Source organism: Epinephelus fuscoguttatus, linkage group LG12 (genome assembly GCF_011397635.1).
Source record: "Epinephelus fuscoguttatus linkage group LG12, E.fuscoguttatus.final_Chr_v1".
Classification (NCBI taxonomy): Eukaryota; Metazoa; Chordata; class Actinopteri; order Perciformes; family Serranidae; genus Epinephelus; species Epinephelus fuscoguttatus.
Window position 1 is genome coordinate 40,136,094 of NC_064763.1, and position 27,374 is coordinate 40,163,467.

The 27,374-nt window shown below is 39.7% G+C and overlaps 1 protein-coding gene and 1 long non-coding RNA gene across 2 annotated transcripts; one reads left to right on the forward strand and one right to left on the reverse strand.

Moving 5' to 3' along the window:
- The first annotated feature begins 1,499 nt into the window (after positions 1–1,499).
- Positions 1,500–5,439, forward strand: LOC125897912 (uncharacterized). The gene is made up of 3 exons (XR_007450535.1): positions 1,500–1,670; positions 3,606–3,831; positions 4,263–5,439. It is a non-coding gene; the product is annotated as an uncharacterized LOC125897912 (long non-coding RNA).
- A 1,798-nt stretch (positions 5,440–7,237) lies between these two features.
- On the reverse strand, positions 7,238–25,839 carry nop16 (NOP16 nucleolar protein homolog (yeast)). Its single transcript, XM_049591383.1, has 5 exons — positions 25,659–25,839; positions 23,016–23,124; positions 17,895–17,961; positions 16,930–17,036; positions 7,238–9,570 (listed from the first exon to the last, which is right to left on the reverse strand). The coding sequence occupies exons 1-5, from the start codon at positions 25,763–25,765 to the stop codon at positions 9,427–9,429; spliced, it is 534 nt and encodes a 177-aa protein (XP_049447340.1). The 5' UTR covers positions 25,766–25,839; the 3' UTR covers positions 7,238–9,426.
- Positions 25,840–27,374: the final 1,535 nt, after the last annotated feature.

Below are 27,374 nucleotides of genomic sequence, written 5' to 3' on the forward strand. Positions count from 1 at the left end.
AGATGTGGTTTAAAGTGTAAAAATACACCTGGTCGCCCAGCCTCTCAGGATACCTTGTGTCAGAGTTGCATGTACCCCATGCACACCGTTTGACCATTTTTAAACTTCAAATCTCAGAAAAAGCTCATAAAACCGAACAAAACTGACTTTCTGTGTTTCAATGGACGTCCAGGTAGAGAATGTCCGAGTGTATGGGAATGGCTATACGCACTGTGATTGGCTCATCGTGTTTGAGGGCGGGACTTAGCCATAGGTCAATTAGTACCTGTTTTGCTTTGATTACTGACCGTTAGCATGCACTCCAAATCCTGTGTGCTCCACAGTTAGATCGCTGTGTAGAAGAAGCCTAGACAAGGACTAGTATCAAGCAAAACACATTCTTGAATGTACAAATGCAGATGTGAAGTACAGTATTTAACTTAAATGCTACCTATACAGTTACACTGGTATTAGCTAGACTCAGACTTTTAATGCTGCATGTGTGCAGCAATGTTTGCTTATGACGCACAATTTTGTAATGAATGTGAAGTTTTATTCCTTTTTGATGTACTGTAATTCTGCAGAAATGTTTTCACAGTGACCAAGAGTTTAGTGGATTGTTGTATGTACACGGTTTTTATAACCAATGACTCGTCATGCTCGTCATTCTTGTTTTTATGTGTTACGTAAATGGAAACTGTTTGATATGAATTTATGCATGTCTTTATGTTTTGTTAATCTCTTTTAAGATGTCATTAACGTGTCAGCCGCAGATGCCATTGGGCTATTTAGTCCTAAAGGGGAACTCATTTTAGACATCAAAGTGTGTTTCCAGGTGTTCACAGTCATATTGCATTGTGGGTAATTTAGGCACCAGGTTTTGACAAGATAGAAGAATGCATGGAATAAAAAAAGACGATATCTCTAATTCTCTAGCATCGATTTTGATCTTTCTTTTTTGTCTTACACTCGCCATCATGAGTCAATGAAGTCTTTTAATGTGTTTTTCTGTAATGAAATAGCATATCTTAAAATGTGCAGCCACTTATGGAATTTTTTTAATAATTCACCTTTATTTAATTCTGTAATCTCATTTATAGTAAGATCTCTTATGCATGGAAGACCATGGGAGTACAACTGGAAACATGTAGACAGAAGGCATGCCAGTAAACATACTCCTATGTACACAATATGTGCTCAAATAAGCCATTTTGTCTTACACCATTAAAAGCAACATGGATGGATCCACAAAATGTTACCTAACAAGCGACCTGATAACAAGCACAGAACTGGAAACGTTGAGTCTTGCCCTCTCTGCTGACTGAGCATGTCAGTGCAAACACAGATGAAAATCTATAGACCTCTATAAGTGTACTGACCTTGTTTTCGTAGGGCAAAGTTCCACGACTGGTCTGACAGGAAGCACTGAGACGTCACTCTGGCACAGTTCCAGTGTTTTCACAGCATGCTGTCAGCCCTGCAGGTTACTGTGACCGCGAGGCAGCGTGACTCAGACAGCATGAAAACTCACAGCTTGTAAATGAAAGCTCGTCATCTTTTCAAGCCATTGGATGCAATCAGAAATGAAAAAAGTGATTCATAGTGTCGTGATGTTAAGTGAAACCCGTTAGTATTTATTGTTGCCATGTTTCGGCTGAGGACATTTAAAGGGTTACGTGCTTCTCTGCGAGGTGAGCAAATAATATCACTCAGTGTGTTGATACAAGGTGTTCATGCCACAATAACAATGTTATTCTTACATATTGATGTTTTAACTGAAACAAGGGTGCCCTGCAGCTTTTATGTACTGTATGTGTTCAGACTGCTGATCTAAAAAGCATTTTTCTAATTGAAAGAAGTCCTGCCCACTACAAATACTATATATCACCACACCAATAAAGTAAATATGTTGAGAATTTTCTACGGGTGGGAGTGAAGGAAAGCGCAAAGTTGGTATAGTGGCCATTTTACGACATTTCCACAGAGTGCCCCAATGATTATGGCGAGGTTTCTTTTGACATTCCCTCGCAATAAATTTTGTGTTCTCTCATGATACTTTTGCGTTACCTTTCTTCTTCCATTCCCTCTGAGCCATATGTGTTTTTCCACTCAGTTGCTCCCAGCACAACGCCCCACTATGTAATCACAGAACTTATGTATATTTGCCAAGCACTAAATGATGCTGCTGGCGTGACAAACAATCAAAACACTTATTTAGAATCAAATTATTAATTCTATGTCACCCAAGTGACAACACAAATGTGCTATGATTAGAGCCAAAAGGAGTCGGACCCTTCTTGTTACCTGCAACCTGTATAGACCCTTATAGTATGTTCATTTCTAAACTTTTTATATCTTAACTGCAAAGTTTGATACCAACCACTGCCATTTTCACCTTATCCCTAGGACAGTAGATGGTCTTTGTCAGTCTCTGCTGTTGCGTCAATTTTAGCTTTTCCGATTTAGCTCTGACCATGTGTTTTGGAGTAATCCATCCAATAGTTGTTGAGATATTTCATAATCATCAGCAAACTATTATACAACCTCTTTCTCCACATTTGCAGACATTGAGGAACACTGTAGTGAATCGAGTTTTAGTACAACTCCAATTATAACACCATATTCAAGAAAACAACCATAGCTGGTGTGAAACGCTGTGCAATCATACCTCACATACCTCCAGGCTACGCTTGTTTTTCAAATACCTGTGCTGATTAAGGTTCCTCCCCTCCCTCCTGAATGTGCCGAGGGTGTGTTTACAATGGTCAAACACGTGACTCTGCAGAAATTTGGAACTGTTCAATGGAACAAGGCTGTAAATAGCTGACAAGAGCAGACAAAGCAGACGTAGGTCAAACTATAGTTTGGCTGTCAGCGTGTGCAGCAGATAATCTGAAGATAGTAAAGATAATAAGCTCAAGGTTCGTGACACATGCACTGAGGGAGATTACTGTATGTGTCTTGGTGTTACTATGTGACTTGTAGGTTTGTCCAGACTGTTAAAGTGATTAGTCAACTATTGCATGTTGTCAGACATTTGTAGTCCCTAGAGTGTCAATCCTAATGATTGGTTTGATTGGTTTTAAGCAAAATATCCCAATAACTATTGGATGCATTGCATGCATTCATGGCTCCCAGTCCTGCTGACTCAGTAATTCAATGTGTTCCTCTAGTGCCACCATGAGGTTGATTTTTTAGGTTTTGACTGACACTAATGCTGTGCCCGCTCATAATGTTCCTATTCGGCGCGGACCGATTGTTTGGCCTCTTGTGTTACTGCTTGCAGCTTTCTTGAGAACTGCTTATCCAAATAACTTTACAGCCGACACTGCACTCCTTGGGTCCCGAGCAATACACCTGTCATGACATCGTTGCGTCCTCTAGCAGTGATACGGTATACACGTCATTTACTAACAGTTAGACCAGGCTATTTCCAGGAACAAGTGTTCAGTGCGAAAGTTACATGCTTGAAATGTTTGAGTTTGCTTCAGTAAAATATCTCTGGTCTTTCTTTCTTCATCTGCATTTGAGTGTACTGTAGCAAGCAGCAGAGGGCAAGCTATACCCAACATGCTGTTCATCTACACAGTGTGTACATAATGCACTACTTCTAATGTGTCCCGTAGATATCAAGAGCTCGCACTCGGCACTGCACTTCCTTGTGTCCGCAGCAAAACACCCGCCAAGTGTGGAGTCAATTGGATGAAAAGGTTGTCGAGAAAATCAAAAGACAGACATACAAACAGGAAGCTCCTTCTCTTTTAGTTCGATATGTCAACGACTGGATGGACTGCCATTAAATGTGGTTCAGACATTCAGTGCATTTATATGGACTACGGTCATCTTTGATCGGTAAGCTTATTTCTCAAATGTCATGTAAACAAGAAACCTGGTTTCAGTTATCAGGGTATGGGATTAGAAAAACCTAAGAGTCATGAAATAAATGTATCATATGACGATTTTCTCCCTGACCTTGTATGTAAAATTTAATAGCTGTGTCTGGATTTCTTGGCCAAAAAACTGATTTTCAAGTATAAAAGTATTTTTTTGGACCAAGTCTATATCTTGATTCGTACTGATACTGTTGAAGTCAGACTTATATAACTTGTGGTAGATTACAAAGTAGTATTTCATCTTTGCTCATTTCAAACCACCAAGCTGCTACAGCTAGCTAACAATAGCTGACAGGGTTGGGGATGGTTGAAACACATTTTTAAAATATCAGAACCAACTCAAATGATAGCTAAACACATTGTATTTGTCTCACTCCTTTTTTTCCGCAGGCCAGGACAGTTGGTGAGAAAAACTGACAAGGGTGTGCTTGCGCACATACTAAAATCTGCATCAGATGAGGTGAGGAAGGGGAGACAGTAAGGTCTGTCTCCAAAGAATACTCTACCTGCCATGTGACACTGAGCAGATACTGCAAGAACTGCAAAACCTCAGTGAAAGAGGGTGAACACAAATGCTCTGTGTGGGCTAACACTGCATTCAAAGAGTCTTCAATGTGCAGGAAGAGGATGTCTTGACTTGTTACTTGACTATGACAGCAGGCTTGTATTTTAGACTCACTCTGTGAGAGGTACTAAGCATCTGACAGGTACAGCTTAGCAATCTAGACCTTAGTGGGATCTAGTTATTCGTGTGTGTATCAGTTTTTTTGTATTTGTGTAATTCTTCACTCCTCAGCCCTTTTCCCGCTGGACAGAAAACCCATGAACACCCACAAACATCTGGCTTTTACCTTGATCGGGAAAGGTTACAATCAGCATTCATTCCTGGGACAATGACTCTGCAGTGGTCATGGGTATTGATTGGCTCCAGCTTCGATCACCTCTGATTAGCAGTGATAGAAACATGACAGTCGGGTGGACATGCTAATTTCAGCCCCTTTTCCAGCACGATGTGATGACAGGCCGCCACAAAATATAGTCCATCTCCGTCCAAGCAGCACTCGAACATCGTTCCATATTGGTGGCGCCAAGTTAAACGGAGAGATTGAAGTAACAGATACACGAAGAAGTAACTACCGTAACAATTTCACTGGCCTCCATGAGCTTTCTACTGTCTACTAACCCTGTTTCTGGTGCATTCCTGACATTGAATGTGACACCGCAGTTAAAAAACAGAAAGGCTCAGTCGTCAACTGCAGAGCCATGTACACAGTTCTGGTTTACTGGCAATAGGGAAGAAGTCTATCGCCTGTGTTAAGGGTTTTTCCCTACTTTCACAAAACATACATCTACACGCTAATTTTGGTGGGTAAGGGGTATTGTTGTTACAACTTACCAATTTACCGTGGTAGTGGTGCAGGTTGTGACAGTGGAACTCCTTGTATTTCATGTCAGTTAATGAATACTGTAATATAGTTGAAGATGGAAACACTGCTATTTGTTGTAGACAAATGAAGGTACTTTGAGTCAAAATTTTAGAGCTTTAACACAAAAATTCAGCGAGTTATAAGTGCTGAACTAAAAAGTGTTACAACCATACTCTCTTTGTGCTCTGTTATTATTTTGCTAAAACTCCAAACTAAGATGGTTGAAATGACAAAATGATATCTGCTAAACATCAGCATGTTAGCACTGTCACTGTGAGCACATGACCATTAAGCCTTGACGAATTAATAAGATATGGCGACAAAATCGTGGACTGCTGGAAAAGTAACTGTCAGTTTCTGTTCTTGTGTTGTCAGTAATCACAGCATTAATACATTTGATTAAGCTATTTTAGGCTACGCTTGTTAGATATGTTACTGTATGCACACTAGAAGTTCCTTCAGTGGACATTTCACTCTGTCTAATCACGTCACTTTTCTGACCTAACGTACTCATTTTCATCTATAATCTACCGTGGTCCAATGCTGCAGCTTAGGCTGTCTCTGTATGTTTGATTTCATAAATCCAAGATTACTTTATTTGTCCCTCGGGAGATTTGTCTTGGACATAAAGGCTGCCATATAAAAATGCATACATAGTGCAGAAACAGACATAAAGTGCATAGCACAGACAACTGCAGACATAAAATGCATTCAAATACATGCAGCACTGCCCCTCATTTAACACCCTCCTAATCTGGGTTTAGGAGATTCACTGATAGAGGAATGAAAGCGTTTTTATACCTACTCAGGTATCTCCTCCTGTATTTAATTGGAAGCCTATAGCAAATGTCCCTGTTTTGGACCCAGCTCTGCCTATAAGCGCAGGTTTCATTGCTAAATGTCATTTAAACTGGATTCTTTACCTAAAGAAAATGTTCTATTAGAATCGAACATCCTTGAGGAAAACACGTCACTTTCACTCTGACATTGGTGCTGAAGGGGTTAGAATAAATGCTGAGGGAATACATAGAGACAGTTATGAAAAGTTTCAAGGTTTCCGTCTGTGAAATGTTATGGGAGTTATTTTAGGTTCAGTTGTATCTCCAGGTTTTTGCCTTGTTATTCTATACTGATTCTCTGCAGCCATGGAAACAAACTCAACAGGGTATTCAAGTACAAACTGCAAGAGTCACGTTTAGCTGGGTGTTACGTGACTCAGTGTCCATACATGTTCTACAGATGACAGAAGTGAATGTACAGAATGTACTGAAAAATAACAGTCACTTCCTGCGCATGGGCACAGAAACATGCAGAGATTTTCACTTAAGCTGCTTCCACCAGCCTTATTGCTGACATTTAAATTGGATGCCCCCCCGAGAAGTGATGTATGTTTCTATCTACCTGTCAAACTCGCCTCTGTTGTTTGCTTCACGCTGTTTTCTCTCCCCCGAGCCATCAATGCAACCAGTTTTCCAGTTGATGAGGCATTTGTGTTGGCACGAATGTGGAATTCATTTGTACGTTTGGAGTCTGTTGACAGACGCCAGACTTGTTTCAACATCTGGGAGATTTTCTGTCAAAAAACCCCTCAAATTAAGCCGATGTGTGGATGTTATATTCCTGAACTATTCATACAACTGCAGCCCCATGAAGCTCTGATAGGGTGTCACTACCTGAGGATCATGGGATATGTTGTAGTGTGATGGAACATGAGAAAAAATATTAATATTTATTTATTAATATTAAATGGCAAAAAGATTTGTGGATGTTGCATTTTCTACCATATAGTTTGGTGAAATTTAGGTAGAAAGAAGGTGTCGTAGGTGTGATATTTTCAAGTGTTTTAGACATTTAGCTTTCATGTGTATTTTTAAGTTTTATCTTAACGTGGCAGGTTCAAATATATTTAACCAAAAGCAGTGAAATATGGTTTGCTAGTGTGATGCCACCACATTAATAGCTGCTTGTGTATTTCCATCAAATGCTCACAGCAGTGATAGAAACTGCAAATGGAGGACAACAGGGTTAAATGAGCCAATGTATATTAAGTACTGTAAAAGTAAATAATGAGAATTTTAAAACATTTATAAATACATTCAGGGTTAGAGTAGTGGGAATATGAGCTCTGGGAGCTGCACAACTCTGAAAGATAAATGTGGTTCTAAAGCTTTAAAAGGGCAATAAGTAGGGGTCGCAAAATAAATCTGAGGGGTCGAAGGATAATCAACAGAAGAGAATGTCAGGAAAAATATTTAGAAATTATTTTTTTATACACTTTCCTCTAATCTTTGCTTTACCTCTTCTGAATTATTTGACCATTTTTACACTTTAGGTCTCTTACATGACACTAATGCCACAAAAACAATAAAACCTTCACATTATGCTTGACTCAGATATACGCAACTGGTGCTGAGGGTGTCGAATATAGACATTCCCTCATTTTAATGGGTCATAAGCCAAAGAGGTTTGATACCACTGCAGTAGAACACAAAATGTGTAGTAAAATAGTCCCAAAGAAATGCACCATTTCCTCCTGTTTGACAGTTTGATTAAATAAATACAGTGACCAGCTGTTTATGGAAATTGCTGAGCCTTTTCATAGAAATGAACTGAATATTTGTAAGACATTTTGAAGATTTACATCTTCGGTGGAAATCAATAGGCTTGGAGCTGAGAGCCAGAGAGTACAGAAGTATTGAGAGACAGACAAACACAATTTTGGTTTTGGTTCTTTTGTGGGATTTCTTGAAAATAAGACAAATGCCTAATAACACCAGACTGATCTTTCAAATCCTCATGTATTTTCCAGGAGGTAATCTGTCTCCACATCCTTTCTTCAGTGACTCTAATGCTAACAATATTTCTTGTTGATTTCAAAAGCTATTTCTCACTCTCTCCCCAATGTCGTCCTGTTTATCTGCACTTCTGTCTCCACTGATTGAGTGGACAATTTTGACTCTTTCAGACACTCCAAAAGACACTGAGCATGATCTGTTTTGTATTTGAGTACTGTAATCCAATGCCAATCATTCAAGAACATCCCAACTGAGCACATTTTTATAGCAACCTGTTTTAAGACCCTACTCTTTTACTCTGGCTATGGTTACTTAGAACCAAAAACATTCTGAGAACACTATTTTACAAGAGTTACAGCACATTTACAACCTCAAATTCTTCCACAAAGGCTTCAATTAGCATGTAATAAAGTCTACATTGCATCTGCATTCTTTTAAATTCAAGAAAAACAGTTTTAATAACTGTAGAAAGGGATGTTTTTTTCTCCTGCTGGCTCTTTTTTATAGCAACAAAATGTACCCTCAGTGAGTTTAAGCCAAAAGTTGAAAATAAAAGTGTGTGCACAATTTTTACAATCCGCAGTGACATATTAAACTGGAAATAAAACAGGCTTTCATACTCTCAGAGTCTGACCTAAACCATGTTATTCTAATCTCACTGTTACAAAATCTTTGACGCAAACTGAGTCAATTGGTTAACCGTGTGATCAATGATATCATCTGTGTTCTAATGCAGCTGGAAACATGTTTTCAGCACAAACTATATGCATCCCCGGTGCAGTTTAAACCATGATGCTGCAGAGTTTCCTTTAAGACATCAACATCCGATGCTTTAACTGAAGATCTTAAATGTTGTGTGTGCTGATCAGGAAAACATGAAAAAGTTGGAAACATCAGAGAACTCCCCAATGTGTATGCCAGGATACTTTTCATCCCGGAGAAAGAAAAAAACACATCTGCAAAATGAGCTTCAAGGTATTTAAATGATACATTAAAAATACATCTCAGTCAATCACGTTTGATATTCAGAACACAGGACACACAGATGAGATCAACAACAACAACAAACAAAATGGGGAAAAATAAAAACAGGAAATCTCGACAGGAAGGAAACTAGCAGAGAGTTCCTTAACAAGACACAGAAGTAGTGCTTGTCTCTCAGCGCTCCAGGACATCTCCACTTCCTGTCACTGTTGGTTATTATGATTATTGGTGGTGGATCCGCTGTCCTCACACTGGACTTCTGTCCTGTTTGCACTGCTGACAGTCTTTCCAGAATGAGATCCTGATACAGAGAATCATATAAAGTCCAGACACTGGTGGACAATGCCTCTACTGGACCGTCGGCTGTGGAGCAGCTAGTGAGTTGATGAAGGCATTATAGTGCTCCGGGTGGCAGCGCTTATACTCGTTTATTTTCCTCTTGATCTGTTTGGGTGTGTCTTGGTAATAGTTCTTCTCATCCCTGGCCATCGCCTGCAGGGAGGAGAAGGAACAGGACAGTCAGTTTGGTTAAAGCTAGAGAAATATACCGTGTTTTGGACAGAAGAGCTCTTAGAAGTTACTTCCTTGTTGCAAATTTAAATGTGGCAAAAAAATGTTGAGTTGACATACTTATAAACCCCAAGTTATAACAAGAATGAAAATCTTTAACAATGTTGGCACTCCAGTGAGGTTGTAATGCTCATTACAGGCCTGAAAACAAAAATACCGTTTGTAGATTTTGACTCTTAACATAACTATTCTTAGACATTTACTTGACTGTATCAGCCCCTCACCTATCACCATATACGCCGACGACACTGTCATACTTCTTTTTAATGACAGTAACTCTGTTTAAAGAGGAACACACCACCTAAATTAAGAATTTTAATGTTGGCTGCATGGCCCAGGAAAGCTCAATCAATGTTAGTGAACATGAGCTACTCTCTCTCATAGCCAGATCCCAGAGAAGTCTGGAGCTGCTCCATAGGCAATAAATAGGAGCCTGGTTTTGTGGACCCACAAAATGTTTGATTTCTTTTTTATACCCAAAGGAGCTTTATTACATTTCAGTGTTCTCAACTCTTCATACAGGATATGAAACCATATCCTTTAAACATTCCTCTGGGTGCTCTCTGTGTCACCTATAACATCCTCCCTTATTCACTGTGAATGGCGCAGCTCCAGACTTTACACCTTACGGCATCTCAAGTCTACGTTTTAGCACTCTAGTTTTGGATTTGGGAGAGAGTTGTTCAGGGTTACTAATATTTTTGGACTGGTGTAGACCACAGGAATAACATGTATGAGTCTTGAAAACAGGCGTAGTTCCCCTTTAAGGCTATTAGGACTCCATCTCCCACTGTTTCTGATGTCTTCCGTGTAGTTATGATGCAGTGTACAACATGTTCATGTACTCGTGTATTCGTGTGTGGCAACAAGTTTTCTTGGAAAAAGGCAAAACGGATCTATCTCACCACAAGTGGAGCACAACGTGCAATGTTTGCCTTAAGGGTGGTGCCAGTAGCAATGTCATGCTGTTACCCAAGTCAAAAAGGTTTATTGTCTATATGGTGGGAACTTTAGTACATCTCAAATTCAGTTTGTCAGGCTCAGCTTTACATTGCCAGGCTTGGCTCACTTTCTCATTGTATAGAGCTAATCTTGAAGAGCTATTTAGCACTATGTTCTGTCTTGAACACATCCCCTGCACATACCAAAAAATGCATTCAAATTCAACTGCTGCAGTGTTAATCAATATCGTTGCATAAACTGGCAGCATAACGGTCACACATTCAGTCTCTGGATCACTTATAACATCACAGTTCTGAGAATTCTGGATGATGAGTCGAAAGCAATGTCACAGATTCTCTAGTTTTGGAGTTCTTTTGTAACTAACACTATCGACTAGGAATCAACTGACTGTGTAATTAAGAGACTATACATACAATTTTTTTTACTCAAATAGTACAATTAGGACTTTTACATGCCTTTAGCTTAAATATAGACATGTAGTCTAACAAAAGTGGATGTTGACAATTAGCATAGAAAATTCCTGGGCAAATCCACACAGGTCTGTCCGTGTGATTCAGTTACACCTCTCTGAAGACACTAATAATATCACTGTAACTGCGTGTGGCTATTAGCTCTGAGCTTTGTGAAGTGGACTGGTTTTGCAATGAGGATCATGAGCATAGAAAGGATACCGCACCAAATGTCTGCATATAACCTAATTTAAATATGCACAGGAGCACCGAGACACTATTTGCTAGGCAGTGCAGTTAGGGGTGCATTTCATCCTTTGCAGGTGCTTTGAGAATTATTATTTTGTCTTATTGGTGCAGGTTTAACAGCTGCAAAATCCTTTTGTGAATTATCCTGTCATTGTGTTGCACATTAGCTTTCAAACCTGCTAAGAGAGACTTGGCGGGAGACTCCGTTTTGAGTGCGGTGTAAGGAAGGGTGTCCCTTTTTTTTGGGATCAAGGGGTAGTAGTGGTCGAGGAATATCGATATATATAATATAGACAACAAGCAACACGGCTGTTGCCAGTGCAGAGGAAGAAGCCCATAAATGTGAGTTTATCTTTGCAAATAATTCTGCATTAATGTTAAAATAATCAGGAGTGTCTTTATTTAATTTAGACACAAAGGACTGTGTAATTTGATTGTTATAACAAGTATTTCAGTGTGTTAACAGATCTGTCAGATGTTTCAACTCTTGATCCGTTACTTTTAGCTAACTATTTCAATGTTTACTCATTACTTCTAGCTTACAAATGATATTTCAACTATTTTTCTGTTACTTTTAGACACTGTTTCAACCATTACTCATCACTTTTAGCTAACTAATTTGTGTTTGCGCCATTGTTGGCATGATGACGCAAGGAGTGGCGTCCCATTTCCTAGGTTAAGACTTCAAACCCCTTGTCGTTCCATTCTGAAGGGCCACTACTCAGTCAGGGGCACTCTAAAACTAGGTGTGGGGCCAAGGGGGAAAATTGGGATAGGGCCTTATGTATGATAGTACATAACAGTAGTAGTAGTAGTAGTATCATAATGTTGGAATGGTATCATGAAATTTTATCATTAATCTCAAATTACAGCTGGACCTTGGTCATTAGTTTTAGAGAGATCCTATGTTAGATAAAAAGTCAGAGGATCGTCAGAGTATTGGGATTCCTCCTTTTTAGATCATGAGTGTTGATTTTATGACGACTAGGCAGGAAAAAAAAAATCAAGACCTAGATGCATCATGTTTCTCTTGAAAGATTATGTCTCGATGCAGAACAGTCATACCCTGGAAATCCAGAGTTCTCGCGAGAGCACAATTTGAATTTGCTCAGCGAGTCACTCTGCCAATCAGTAATGATGCTCATTACCCATGCCGTTGGAGCCGAGCTGCACCAATCACATCGGTGTATCTGATATAGGTGGGCCAGACGCGAGCTAAACAGATGACGACAGCGCTGCGACGAAGAAGTCCGGAATCAGTCAGTAAACACTGCAAGATGGCTACGGATGAACACCAGTTGTTTGAAACGGCTTTGGCCGCTACAATGAACGAGTTAGACTTGGCTTTTTCTCTAAAAGAGGAACAGAAGACGGCGCTCGAGTCTTTCCTTTGCAAGAAGGACGTTTTTGCTGTTTTGCCGACTGGATACGGCAAGAGTCTAATCTACCAGTTAGCTCCGCTGGTAGCTAAGCTCTGGATACGTCACCCTGTGTATTGTTCTGATTGGTCGTAGTGTTATCCAATTGCGTGCAGTGATATTTTCAAATGCATGCTTGGTGCCGCCCCTCGAGTTGGGCCATTTGCATTACTCATAGCCAGACCCTAAATCTTTCTAGATTTGGGTCTGGATTTCCAGGCTAGAACAGTCAATAATCGGAAATTTAAACCCCGATGCACAACATTGTGATTACCTGGAAGTTCCTTATGACTGAACCAGTTGGATGATAAAACATGACGGACATAAACGTGTGTGTTGTCTTTACGTTCTTCCATTTGTTACGACTATTGCATTCATAGAAGATGATGGAAGTAAATGAATCTGTTTATTTCAATTACAGGTCATTACAACTACATCATGTTTTCTTAGAGGAAGACAGTCACAGTGAGAAATAATAAGAAAATAAATCATGTGTGGAAATCAAAGATTTTGAAGTCATCCTTCTGCGAGCAAATGCCCACCTCGGGGTCTGAACTTCAGAATTCTAGAGCATGACTTTGAGTGCGATGTGTCGATCACAAAAAGAAACACACAGAACACATTTAAAAACTAACTGCAGCAGTCACATGAAGGTGACCGACTCAGCTTTTCACAATTTAAAGTCAAGGATGGAATATTTTCTATTGAAGGATGTTTCAATGCAGAAAATAACTACACACACACACTCACACAACATCCTCTGTTATTGACTGATTGTGACTTGGCTGTGCTCCCAGTGATGACTCAGTCCCATTTAAGGCAACTGTTGAAAATCCATTTGAATGAGGCACTTTCCTGATAAACGCTGAAGTAATTTAAACTTCTGCCACTTGCTGCTCTGAGCAATAAGAAACGAAAAACACACTAAGCTCTCCGTAATGTGCACCAGCGTGTCCCTTCAATCTAAAATTCTAAGAGAGAGAGAAAAAAAGCAGCAGCTATGAAAGAATAGCGTGCAGCTGAAACCGTATTTGTCCTTCAGATGTGCAGCTTCGTTCAAAACTTTTCAAGGAAACCAAACACTGTTATCATCAAGAGAAAAATATTCAACTGACAAATTAAGTTTCCTCCGTAGCAACTGAGCATGTCCAGGATGGTACAAAGAAAACGTCTTAGACCTTGGCAGCCTGCCCTCATATCTCAGACGTCAGGATGTCCTTGAACGCACCATTGGGGAAACTGTTTTCCCAAATAGTTTCCAGACATGCAGCCTAAATCCAGCCAGTGAATATCTAATGCCTCCTGTAAAACTCCCAGTAGGTCACAGTAAGCTACAAAATAACTTCATCATGGTAATGACGCTCTCCTTTATGTGTGGAGTTTATTGCTTTTACCTCAGCTGAATTGATCACTCACTCATCTACAAAGCTTCTAGAGAGTCTTAAAGGAATAATTCAACATTTTGCTGACGTTCTGACAGAGAGTTTGATGAGAAGATCTTAATCACTCTCATATCTATAGGATAAATATGAAGGTACCATCAAACCAAACACACAGATAACCAGCTGGGGGAGGTTATCGGTAGTGATTTGATGTTTTAAAAATAAAAAAGGGATTTGAGGTCATGATTGACAGCTGTGTGTGCCAATCAATGTGCTTGCTATCAATGGTGCTGCTTCTGATCGGTCCGACAGGTATATGGACAGGAAGTCAATACCAGCAAAGACTACGACTGCACAGACTCTAGCTCCAAATGATGTCACAAGCGCAAGATGGCAGCAGCCGTATTTGGGATATTTTGGCTTCATTTCTGTGCAGTGGGGGAAGTGTAGACGTGTCGTCCATCTTAATAAACAGCCTATGGTCACAACTCTTTAAAAACATACCTATCTCATCCATATCAAAGATGTTTGCTCTGTGTTGACGTTAACAAAAGTGGAATATTGTTTTAAACTCTCAAATACTGGTATCAGCCTCAAAAGCCCAGCATTGCACCCAGGAAGCTTTCTTCAGAGAGAATAATTGTAATCCAAGTTCCACGTTTTTCTCCTCATTGACTTGGTCAATCCATGTGAAATTTGGCACAGTGGTAGAGGGTCATGGGAGGATGCCAATGAAGCAATATTACATCAATTGGCCAAAGGGGGGCGCTATAGCAACAGACTGAAATGTCAAACTTTGAATGGGCATATCTCATGCCCCGTATGTGGTAGAGACATGAAACTTTGCACAGAGATGCCTCTCCTCATGAGGAACACATTTGCCTCAAGAACCCATAACTTCCGCTTATATAGATTTTCCGCCATTTTGAATTTTTTGAAAAACACTTCAAATGGATCTCTTCCTAGGAAGTTTGAGCGATCTGCATGAAACTGGGTGAACATAATCTAGGGACCAATATCTAAAGTTCCCTCTTGGCAAAAGTTGGAAAACTTACTAAAACTGAGCTTCTATAAGGCAATGACTTTAACTATCTGCCTTTCAACGTGCTACCTCAACTACTAATGTACAGTTTTAGCCCACTAACTATCCCACTATTGGCAATGGTACTACTGTACTTTCAATAAAGCAATCGTACTATCAAATTCACAAAAGCTCTGTCTGAATACATTGCTCTTCTTAATGGGTTCAGTTGACTATTTAATCTGCAACTTCCTATGACCTGTATCCCAAACACACACCATGTGAAACTGTACGTGGGCAACTGTGCACTCAATGGGCATGGACTAGTTTATTTATGTTTTGGGAATGCACTTCAGTGGCCGGATTCTGGGAAATGTTTGCCTCGAACCTCTCTGATATAGTAAAGATCAGCGTGCCTCAATCGCCTGTTTCGCTCATTCAACACCACCTCTCCAGTGGCTCCCTGTGGCTTTGACAAATAACTTACATGGAAATGAATAACAGTCATTCTTGAACATTTAATTTTCATGCATTACTGTTGTTGACCTGAAGTGATTCTTACACTCTCTAGTTGTACAAATGTGTAGCTGTACACCGAATATTTTTTGTTTTAACATTTTGTCAATTAAAACATGCATCATGCGTCTATGGCCTAGTGCCTTTTCCTCTACATTTTGCAGAACCTCTAAAGCAGTGGCTAGTTGTGAGTCTCCCTAGCTCCCGAATCCAAAAAAGAAATCCTCAGAGGAAAATACAGAATTTAATAGTGCATGGACAGAATGGTTGGCTTTCACCACCAAAGCTGCAAAGTTTAATCACCAAATTATCATAACTAACCCACTGCAGTAGGCAACTTGTGGGAAAACATACTAATGGAGGCTCATTTAGACTTGTACATAATTCTGATAGGCCAATTTAGACCCAATGGGCTGTTTTACATTTATTATGAGGCTCAAATATGTTTTGCAGCTCCAGAGAGATGGTTCTTGGTCAAAAGCGGCTCTTTTGGTAGTAAAGGTTGCTGCACCCTTTTCTAAAGATCTGTCTGAGCTGGACTTGACACTAATCATAAAGAGAGCATTTTTGGCCGGGCTTACAGGAAGCTGCTCAATCCCTCTCTTTCTGAGTGTGGGTTTTTATGTACCTGGATATTGTGTTCTTAGAGCTGTTGACAGCTCGTGGTCATAGGGCGAAGGAGTCAACGATAGAGATGTGGAGCACAGTCTCAGTGAACCTTTAAAGCCTTTTGGAATGGATATTTTGTCAGGTGTTGGTGGTCTGGATCCCATGGGGGTGGTTATGTTTTGGTTTTTCACATTTGTCTTTTTACTTCTCTTCTGTCTTTCTGAAACTGGCTGTCAGCACTGTTCTTACTCATTTTGAGCATTTTTTCCGTTGCTCCATGCTGTATAATCAACGTCAATAACAGAAAAATTTGATCATGAAAAAGGAGAAAAACCCAGTATTAGTCAGCCTCTATAAAACATGAGGCCGTTGCTGGGTGAAACCTTTCCTCTCAGGTTTTTTATTCCATAAGTGTATTAATCTCGTCTGATATTAGTCATTAATGCACTGAGGTGCTGTGAATAATTTATATCCAATAGGTTTCAGGTCTCTACAGGCTGACCGTCAGAATATACTGAAATGCATAAAAAGCAGAGAATCAATCTAACATGTTAGCTTTGGAAAATTATAGACAGTTAATTGTACTCAATATAAATACTGGGCTAAATCATCCAACTCTGTTATCATGGCAACACATTCCAGGACACATTCAGGCTTTCAGTTGCGGCTCTTACCTTGAAGTTGTCGTTGTGTTCTCGGATCATGTACTGAGCGTACTCGATCAGGTCGGAGGATAGCGTCTTCGAGTCTTTCTCTGGACGGCTGGCCTCCTCCTCCAGCTCTGCTCAAAACAACACAAAGACAAATCAGGACATCAAACACATCTGAGAGAATCTCAAGAAGCGGAAAGATTCATAATATTTTCGCATCTCGTTGGGGTTTAATGATTCATTGGAATTTTTTTTTCTGTTTAGTTTTGGTGAAAAGACAAGGACATTAAAATAAATGGTAAAGCTGAAACAAAATATGCAAGCCATCTCCGTCGCAGTAGAATGAAATATTCAACACAGCGTTAAAAGCACCGCTGGTGTTACTGGAGGAATGAAAGTCATTCAGTGCTGAAATCCAGAGCAGCTGCTGCTGAAGGCCGACTCCTCTGAGCTTCTATGCAACTGGGCGTAATAACAAAAGCATGCTGGAGAAGTGAAGCTCTGCTTTCAGTCAAATTGGTCTAATTAGGCTGAAATCACATTGAGTGTCCAGCTGAATGAAAAGAAAAGATCCTTGGAGGTGGTGCGAAACAGCCTTTATGTAAAACGCCAACTAACGAGAGTGCTGACATTCACTGAAGGAAAAAAATTCCGGTGCAGAGCTGCGGTGAACGTTCTCACTAAAAGCAAATAATTTCGACAGAATCACTGCTCTTAGGGGATTTGCTCACAGAGGCAGGGCACGTTCACACACACTAAAACTTTGATCAACTTTTTTTTAAATTGTTGCTCCCATTAGTCACTTAGACACAAAAACGTGGGTAAACAGAATCCAGATTGAAAAATGCTGACATTATCCTTCAAATGGAAGAAGCTAGACAGTGGAGATTGGCACAGAAGCGCTAAATTAATGGATAAATATCGAATACAAAATGAACAAAGTGCAAATGAAAGTGCAAAGTACTTGATAAAATGAAGGAATGACTTACGATTGAGAACGTAGGGCTTGGTCACGGTGCAGACAGATGCTTTGGCCTCCCTCTCTTCACCGAGGAGCTACACGTGTGAACAAAAACACAATATGAAGGCCACAATGGTCATCGGTCAGTGTGTTTGGACTCTGGGTTAACTGAGGGTGATAAACATTTTTCTTTACCGTAGATCAGCCATCTTCTACCCTAACGGGGCATGACAAGTATGAAATTTTTCATCAGTGATGCCATTTTAAGAAACAATAGTGTTACTGTCCTTGCTCCTGGGCCCAGGGGAGGCAGAAAAATTAATCATTTACAGGTCGCTCACTGTCGTAAGTTAACTAAATGAAATCCTGTCTCAGGCTGGTGAAAACACGCTGCAGCCCTGAGGACAATTTTAACTTTAATTGACCGCAGGGTGAAACCGTTAATGCAGCAGAGAGTGTCTATGACAACAGGAGGACAATGAACTAAATTCATAAAGCACCAAAAACCGAACAGCATCCATATTTCCACAGACTCAGAAACAAGTTGTATCCATACATGTAATGACTCTTACTGTGGTGTTTCCCGTGTGTTTAATCATCATAAGCAACACTCTGTTGCTCCCTTCTGGCGCAAATGAAAACTACATGAACACACATGTTTTAAAATCTTTCCCTGTTGGAAACATTTATTTATTTCTATTCCAATACTAAACGCCTTGCTTTATCAACTCACCAAATCGAAATCTAGCAGCTGCAGAGGGACTCTTGAGCAACACAGTCACCCAGCTACTGATTCAGTGTTCTGGTCAGTTGGCCTCGGACAAAGACTGACTTTGATCCTAATCGCATGTGGCACAAAAACACATCCCGTATGATCTAGTTACGAACACACATCCAGTGTTTCTCACAAATAAAAGTCATTTGGCCGCTCCTTAAATTCCTCCATTTATTAAAGTGTAAGGGCCCCGACACACCAAGTTGACGGCCGGTCGCTGGTCAATGTCGAGCCGTCAGTGAGCATCTGTCGCCCCAGCTTTTGCGAGTGTGTCCTGCACCACTGGCCCTTGTCAGCCCTTGTCAGGTTTTTTCGGCCGATTCAGCATGTTGGATCAGGGTCGGAGGCAGCAGAGCCCGTCGGTGAATGAAGTTACTCTGATTGGCAGTTCAACTCAGTGCACAAGAGGGAAAATGGGAGTGAGTGAAGCAAACAAACGACTAAAGTCAAGACAGAGTGACATTAAACTTGCTGTATTTGGTAATGCTCCTTTTTAGGCATTGAGCTCTTTAACATCTCTTCATCATCGGGTTGTGTTGTTAATGTGCTAACTGGCTAACTAGCGTCTTGAATCCATCCTGTCGGTCTTCTGGTTTGCCTTTCTGAATGATAAATACAGACTACTGTCATCTGCTGGTATGAAGAATCATTTCCTCTCACACAGGCACAGAGCGTACATGCTGGTTGGCCGTCGGCTGTAGTAATTTGGTGTGTCTGGGCCTTAACGTGTGCTGTGCTGCTCATCAGGCTCTGTCGGCCACAAACCTAGCTCCTCCTCCCTCCTCTTGAGCCACTGGCTGGTGGATTCTGGGAACCTGCAGCCAGTCAGTCCATCTGGGGTATATAAAGGTCAAGGAGCTGCTCCTCTAAAACTTCTTTGTTGCCATTTGTGCTGCCGGTCATGTCTGTGCAAGGATTTAGTCTTTAGTTCTTTCGTGTAACCTTGTCAAATTGAGGAATAAATACTGTTGTTGTTAGAGTTACAAACTTCAAAGTACTGTTTCCTGTTGTTTGATCTTTTTGAACTCTCTTCCTGAGCGTCATGCCAGGAAGCCCCACTGGGGCGAGCTGCCATTTTTTAAACCCTTTTTTCATGTTTTTCCTGTGTTGTCAGAAGTTTTAGAAGGTTTAGATGGTACCTTTTTGTTTTTGGGGAGTTCAATCGGCCTTGTGGTTTCGTTTTGACTTGGGGGCTGTTTGTTTATTATTTTGACTCCCTGGCTCTCCCTGGTGATTTCTTCATGCCTCTGTGTCTGGTAAAAGGTGAAGCTACATCAACTGACTCCTCATTTTCTTCCTCTGGCTTTATGTATATGATTTTCCGCGATTGTTGGGCCGTTTTGCCCGCAAGCTGCGAGCGTTTAGACACACAGAGTTGGTGACGCTGCACGTGCGAGCCACTGGCGGTGGATAAACAGGAAACAGCTGACAGCAGGAATTAGCGAGCAGCTAGTAGCAAGAGGGAAACACAAACCTGACAGACACTGTAAAGATGAGCAACTGGGGAGACAAGGAATTGCGCGCCCTCTTTGTCCTCGAAGAGGCCATTAACCATCAGATGATGAGGACGGTAAAGGACGGGCCGACTTACGAGAGAATCACCGAAGGACTGACCAGCTGCGGCTTCCCTCCCACGTCACTGTTTACGTCACACGCTGAGCTACACGTTTTGTTACTTGCTCACGCCCCCCATTGCCCCGAAAAAGGTGCATTCTGTATAAACAAAAGTAGGTACAGTGCCCTCCAAAAGTATTGGAACAGTGAGTCCAATTCGTTTACTTTTGTTGTAGACTGAAAACATTTGGGTTTGACATCAAAAGAAGAATATGGGACAAGAGATCAACATTTCAGCTTTTATTTCCAGGTATTTACATCTGGATCTGATACACAACTTAGAAGATAGCATTATTTGTAATGGAACACAAAAATTTTAGGTGAGCAAAAGTATTGGAACATATAAACTTAAAATAGATTAAAGTGAATGAGACTTAATATTTAGTTGCAAATCCTTTGCTTTCAATAACTGCATCAAGCCTGTGACCCACTGACATCACCAAACTTTTGCATTCTTCTTTTGTGATGCTTTTCCAGGCTTTCACCGCAGCCTCTTTCAGTTGTTGTTTGTTTTGGGGGGTTACTCCCTTCAGTCTCCTCTTCAGCAGGTAAAATGCATGCTCTATTGGGTTTAAGTCTGGAGACTGACTTGGCCAGTCTAAAACCTTCCACTTCTTGCCCCTGATGAACTCCTTTGTTGTTTTGGCAGTGTGTTTTGGGTCGTTATCTTGCTGCATGATGAAGGATCTCCCAATCAGTTTGGTTGCATCTTTCTTTAAATTAGCAGACAAAATGTTTCTGTAGACTTCTGAGTTCATTTTGCTGCTGCCATCATGTGTTACATCATCAATGAAGATGAAAGAGCCCGTCCCAGAAGAAGCCATGCAAGCCCAAGCCATGACATTACCTCCACCGTGTTTCACAGATGAGCTTGTATGTTTGGGATCATGAGCAGATCCTTTCTTTCTCCAAACTTTTTTCCGTCACTTTGGAAAAAGTTAATCTTTGTCTCATCAGTCCATAAAACTTTTTCCCAGAATTTTGAGGCTCATCTCTGTACCTTTTGGCAAATTCCAGCCTGGCCTTCCTATTCTTCTTGCTAATGAGTGGTTTGCATCTTCTGGTGCAGGCCTCTGTACTTTTGTTCATGAAGTCTTCTGAACAGTAGATTGTGATACCTTCACTCCTGCCCTCTGGAGGTTGTTGCTGATGTCACTAACAGTTGTTTTAGGGTCTTTCTTTACAGCTCTCACAATGTTTCTGTCATCAACTGCTGATGTTTTCCTTGGTCTACCTGTTCGACGTCTGTTGCTTAGTACACCAGTGGTTTCTTTCTTCTTCAGGACATTCCAAATGGTTGTACTGGCTATGGCCAATGTTTGTGCAATGGCTCTGATTGATTGTCCATCTTCTCTCAGATTCACAATTGCTTCTTTTTCACCCATAGACAGCTCTCTGGTTTTCATGTTGGTTCCACCTCTAAATGCAGTCTGCACAGGCAAAATCTATCGTACCCAATCTGAAACTGAGCTCAGACGTTCAGTGCTATTTATTGTTTGAATAATCATTGTAACTGGGAGACACCTGGGCAACAAAACACACCTGTCAGTGACATGTTCCAATACTTTTACTCTCATGAAAAATGGGTGGGTTCAAACAAAAGGTGCTATCTTCTAAGTTGTGTATCAGATCCAGATGTAAATACCTGGAAATAAAAGCTGAAATGTTGATCTCTTGTCCCATATTCATCTTTTGATGTCAAACCCAAATATTTTCAGTCTACAACAAAAATAAAGAAATTGGCCTCACTGTTCCAATACTTTTGGAGGGCACTGTAGGCAGCATTTTGCTGCACTCCCTGATTTTGTTTTTATACTGCCAATGCTGAAAAAAGACTGATTGGGCTTTCCTGCAAATTTGCACAATTCCTGTCTAAAAGGGGCTAATGAGACAAACTTAAGGTCAAACACAGTTGAACGTGATCAAAATCATTTCATCTGTTGCAGATGCAGAAGTGCACATCAAAGTGATTGACAGTTTATCTGCTGCATTCATAAATTAAATTCTTTCATTTTTGAATTATGATCATACATGAAAGCATCAGTTCAGAGCTGCTGCTGAAATCAGTGTTGTTGACTCAAGTGTCATATGTCAGAGGAGGAATGATCACTGCGATGACTGAAAAACAAAAAGGCATCACTGCACCCAAACTGCACATTGTTAAAATAGTTAAAGATGCTACAGACGAGTGTCATGTCTGCGGTGTGGTCACACTTTGGCTTCAATGACACAACATGACACCGAAACAAAACAAAACCAAGCTAACTGCAGACAGTTTCCTGATTGCAGTGTAAAGGCTGAATCAGATTGTTTCAGACAGAGTATATGTTAAAATAATGTAAGTATAACTGCAAGAAACTGTCAACACAGACCCTAAAACACCCAGCAAATGGGATTGAGATAACAGGCGCCCTGAAAGTGCTGTTGAAATCTGTAATAAGAGAGGTAAAATACGTTTGAGTTTCCTGTTGTAGGAAACAAATGTGCTCTGAAGTTCTAAATGTATTAAATCACTCAGAGTTTCTTATGATTGTTTAAAGAATTACCTGGTGGTTCACTGTGAGGACGGAGAGTCTTGAGCACAAGTGATCTTTTCATTTTTTTGTTACCAAGGTAAATGGGACAATTAGTAATGTCATATGAAAAGTGGTCGGACTGTGTACTAGTGCTGCTTAGAGGCGGCATGTGTGCTCTGACGACATGCCTCCCGGGTAGATAAAACTACAGGAAGCTTCCAGCAGAACCACAGCAGTAACTTACCCGCGCTTTCTTTATTGGCAGCGTGCTGTTTGGATCGAAAGCCAGACCCATCTCCTGCAGGTTCCTGGCCGTGGACTTCTTGTTGTCCCACGCATTTCGGATCTGTGAACTGAGCGCGAGGACATGTTAGAATCAACCTAACACACAACAGTGAAGTTCAAGCGAGACAGGAATGCTTCCAAGTGTGGTTCTGTTAAATGAACGATTATAAAAAGTATGATTCTGGAGTTTCATATGTTGATGCACCAGTTAAAGTCTTTTTGAGTGATTCATCTCATAATACAGGCGTAAAAAAGTTCCACCCAATAAGAATGATCTGTTATCTTTCTAGTAAAAACCATGTTTGTTTGCATACAATGAAAAAATAATTAAGAGTTCTTTGGACATTCTGACTATTGTTATAACGAACAACAAAACTGTCCAAAGCGCAGAACCACGAGTACATGTCATATGATAAAGCAGAATAATTGAATTTGTGCTGTAAATAGGGATGAGTGACAGTTAACGGTCCAAGGACAGAGGGTGAACATGTGACTTGTGATATTGGGCTATATAAATAAAATTGACTCTACCAAAGCCAAAAACAAGTTCAATTACTGCTGTGCAAATATCCGTTAAAAATGCCTGTATTCTACACTCAAACACTGTACTCAGATATCCTGTTCCCCTTTACGTCTCTGAATTTCATGCCTACAATCTATATGGCTGGTAAAAACTGTGGGACAAAGAGCTGCCATAATACGCCTTACATTATATGAATAAAACCCTTTATCAGTAACGTCAGAGCAGACTTGGGGGTTTCAGCAACATTCAGGGCTTTGGTTTGGTTCATGGAAACATTTGACATTTATTCAATATACAGGAAATAATGAAATTATCTGATGTCTTTTAGCAAATGTGAAGACTTGTTGTGTTTGGTCTAATCTGATTAAGTTTGGTTTTTGACATGTTGGTCAGATAAACCGAAGGGTGACAACTGTGTCTTTGAAGAATCATCATGCTTGGGCATATTTTACTATAATTTCACTTTATAGAATGAGCAATAACTGCAATTAACTGAGAAAATAATCTCCAGGTTAATTTTTTGTGACATTGACAATAACAATCTTTAACATTATAGCTGCTGCGCAGAGATGGGTCGGGTCCGGGCATTTTTAGGCAATTCTGAGCAACAAGCAGAAGAACTGGAAGACATTTAGGAATTTAGCAACACAATCTGCCTTTTGCATCAGCTGAGGCTTGAACTCACAACCTCTGAGACTAAGAATCAGTTTGTATCTCACTGAGCTAATTAGTCAGTGACAATTCATGTGTAGCTTCACAAACTGACTAAGCCAGACGTGCAGGTTTAGCAGCCGTCCATGCATGGAAAAGCAGATTTCAAACCACTGTAAAAAACTTCAGTTATCGAAACAAAAATCTGAAAATACACATATTGCATCTAGACAGCATGGAGATGTTGGTAATTTGTTTGTAACAATGATTGATTTGCTCCATAAGTGAAAAACTGATGTTTAAAATTGCCATTTTTACATTGACTCCAATTGTTCACATTAGAGCAAAATTCAAAATGCTGTCAAAAATTCAGTTTTTGAGATAAAATTCTGAAATTTGCCACACATCATCTACCATGACTCTAGAATTTTGACATTTTTTCATGAACATTGAAGATTTATTTGGTAAGAATTTGCATGTATATGTTTACAGTACCGTTTACAGTCAAACATTTTGATGCACTGTAGGCTCAATTTTTGATCAATCAAAAATCTGAGAAACATAGTTTGTGTAGGACAGTCTGAAGATGCTCTGTAGCAAGTTTGGTGTCAACTGAGCAAAAATTGTGGGAGGAGATAGGTTTAAGAAGTTTTACAGTTTTTGAAAAAAACAGAGTGATGAACTTCATAATTTTTAACAGGTTTAAATGTACAAAAGTTTCTCCAGTATTGGGGCTACAGTTTGATGAAAGTTGTGAAGTTGTAGCATGTATGGTTGATTTGTTATGAAGTTTCAAAGTGTTGAACTTTAGACGCTTGCTGTAGCGCCACCATCAGGACTATTGGCTTGAGTTTACAGCTGAGGATATCTGGCATGAGACTGGACCTTTGTGCAAAGTTTGGTGAGTTTTCACCCATGGGAAGTATGATTTCCTCGGAAGAAGAAAGAAGAAGAATACAGGAGTACAATTCTGACATGCTTGTATTTTTAATGTTGTGTTGTTTAGTATTTTACTTCACTGCTTATTTAGAGGAAAACATTGTACTTTTTTCTCCACTGCCTACTGTGACATACATTTCCTTAAAACATAAAATACATACGATATCCTTATATAATATCATGTGGCAGCACCATACAAGTAGTCTACCCAGAAGTGTACACAACATATCTTAACCCTGTCAAAAGAGCCACTCTGCGTGATGAGTACTCTAAGTAACGTTACATTCTACTGATAATACTTCTGTAATGTTACTTGTAATTGAGTATTCTTCAGAATTTTTCCTAGTTTTACTGAAGTGAAACACCTGAGTCCCTCAACTTAAATTACTGACAAGCAGTTGGTAAGACTCTCAGTTAAACCCCTCTCACACGTTGTCACTGTTAGCTAACATTAGCTTAGATGCTAACATGCCGTTCAGTTTCGCTTACTTTTCTATCCTCGGGTTGTATTTCTTCATGAACTGTTTCTTCATCTTCTTCCGGTCTTGAGTGTAATCAAACTTCTTTCTCTTCGATGACTTCTTGGCTTTCGGCATGATGATAATTTTCTGTTTCACAGCTCAGCAGAGGCTTGTTGGTGGTGAGGAAGAGGCAACGTGCAGAAACCGGAAGTGCGTGTTTGTTTTGTTCCGGTCACGTTACTAGAAACCACGCCTTGTTTTAACCTTTGACCCTTTAGTTTCGACTTTTTAAAAAAAATACGCCTCATTTTTAATTTCATAAAAGGAGAAACAACTAAACTATCAACTCAAAATATCAGTAGTCAATTTAAAAAAATATATAAATCAAATATGTAGTAATACTACAGTAAAACCTGAAGTAAAGTGATCACTGAAATTTACAACAAGTAAGTTATTAACTTTGATTTTCTCCAAGTTATTCTTTTATTGCAAGCAGGCACTGTGTAGGCTATACCTGACACAGTGCTCACAAATTAATACAAATATGCACAAAATCAATATGGAAATAGAAAAAGAAAACACATTAAATTCATTTAAATTCACTCAAAATACTAAAGACAATTTAGAAAATGTAATAACACTGACTAAATAAACAATCACTAAAATTTACAATATGTCAACGTCAATACATACATATATAAAAAGACTGACTATAATATTATCATTGTTCAAGCTAAACATTAACAATAATCAATTATGACTGAATAACCTACAACAAATTACATCATTATTTGTTTTAACATTTATTTGGACAAACCATAGATAAGATGCAAAATGCTAAAGCTAAAGAATGCTCAACATGAATATATTAAAAACAACAACAAAGAAGACAACATATACAAAACTTTAAAAGCACAAGCACTCCTAAGAACTCCTTTACCATTACTGTGACTCTTGAGATGACACCTGAGGCGGGCTGGAAACACCTGCAGCTGCTGCTTTCATCCTCTAGATGTCAGTCTGGGTCAAAAAAATATCTCACAAGCTCCAGACTCATGTTGTTCAACTCAGTATTGATTTTATTCAGGTAGACAGCAACAGGGTCAAATAACACCAAGGCCTGCATCCTTAAAACTGAAAGATAAATGTGCAAAATCTTCACTTTTACTCCTGCTCACAAACTCAGAATAAAAGCTATCCATTGAGTGTGCTCTGACTTACACTGCTCTTGAATTTAAGAAGTCTCTGAAGCCTGTTTCGGTCTTTCTTTATCATTGCTTTGTCTGCACGATGAATGTGTGAATTGTATAGTAATATAAAGGCCTGTTCACACAACTAAAACTGCCTCTGCATAATTACATATCACTGAGAACATGTTGGAAGATCATTTGTTCTTACAAAATGCAAATGGTGGTACTGTTATTCCCCCATTAAAACATAGAAATGTATAAAAACATAGTTATATTTTGTCCTATTTTTGTTTAACAAATGAGAAAACCAGATGGTCACTACCCTCAACACTGAGTGATCCCAATTTAGACCTTAAAATTAATCATTTATTTAAGGTTTGGGTGTTAAAAGGACTATATGAATATATGATACTGATTCTTTTAGAGCCATTCCACTCAGATATTCCTTTCTGACTTACTCAAATGTGACTGCAGATAAACCAACAAACTAAAAAAGGGATTTGCAATATCCTCATCAGAATTGTATTCCTTCCCTTGTAGAGAAGGTAATACAC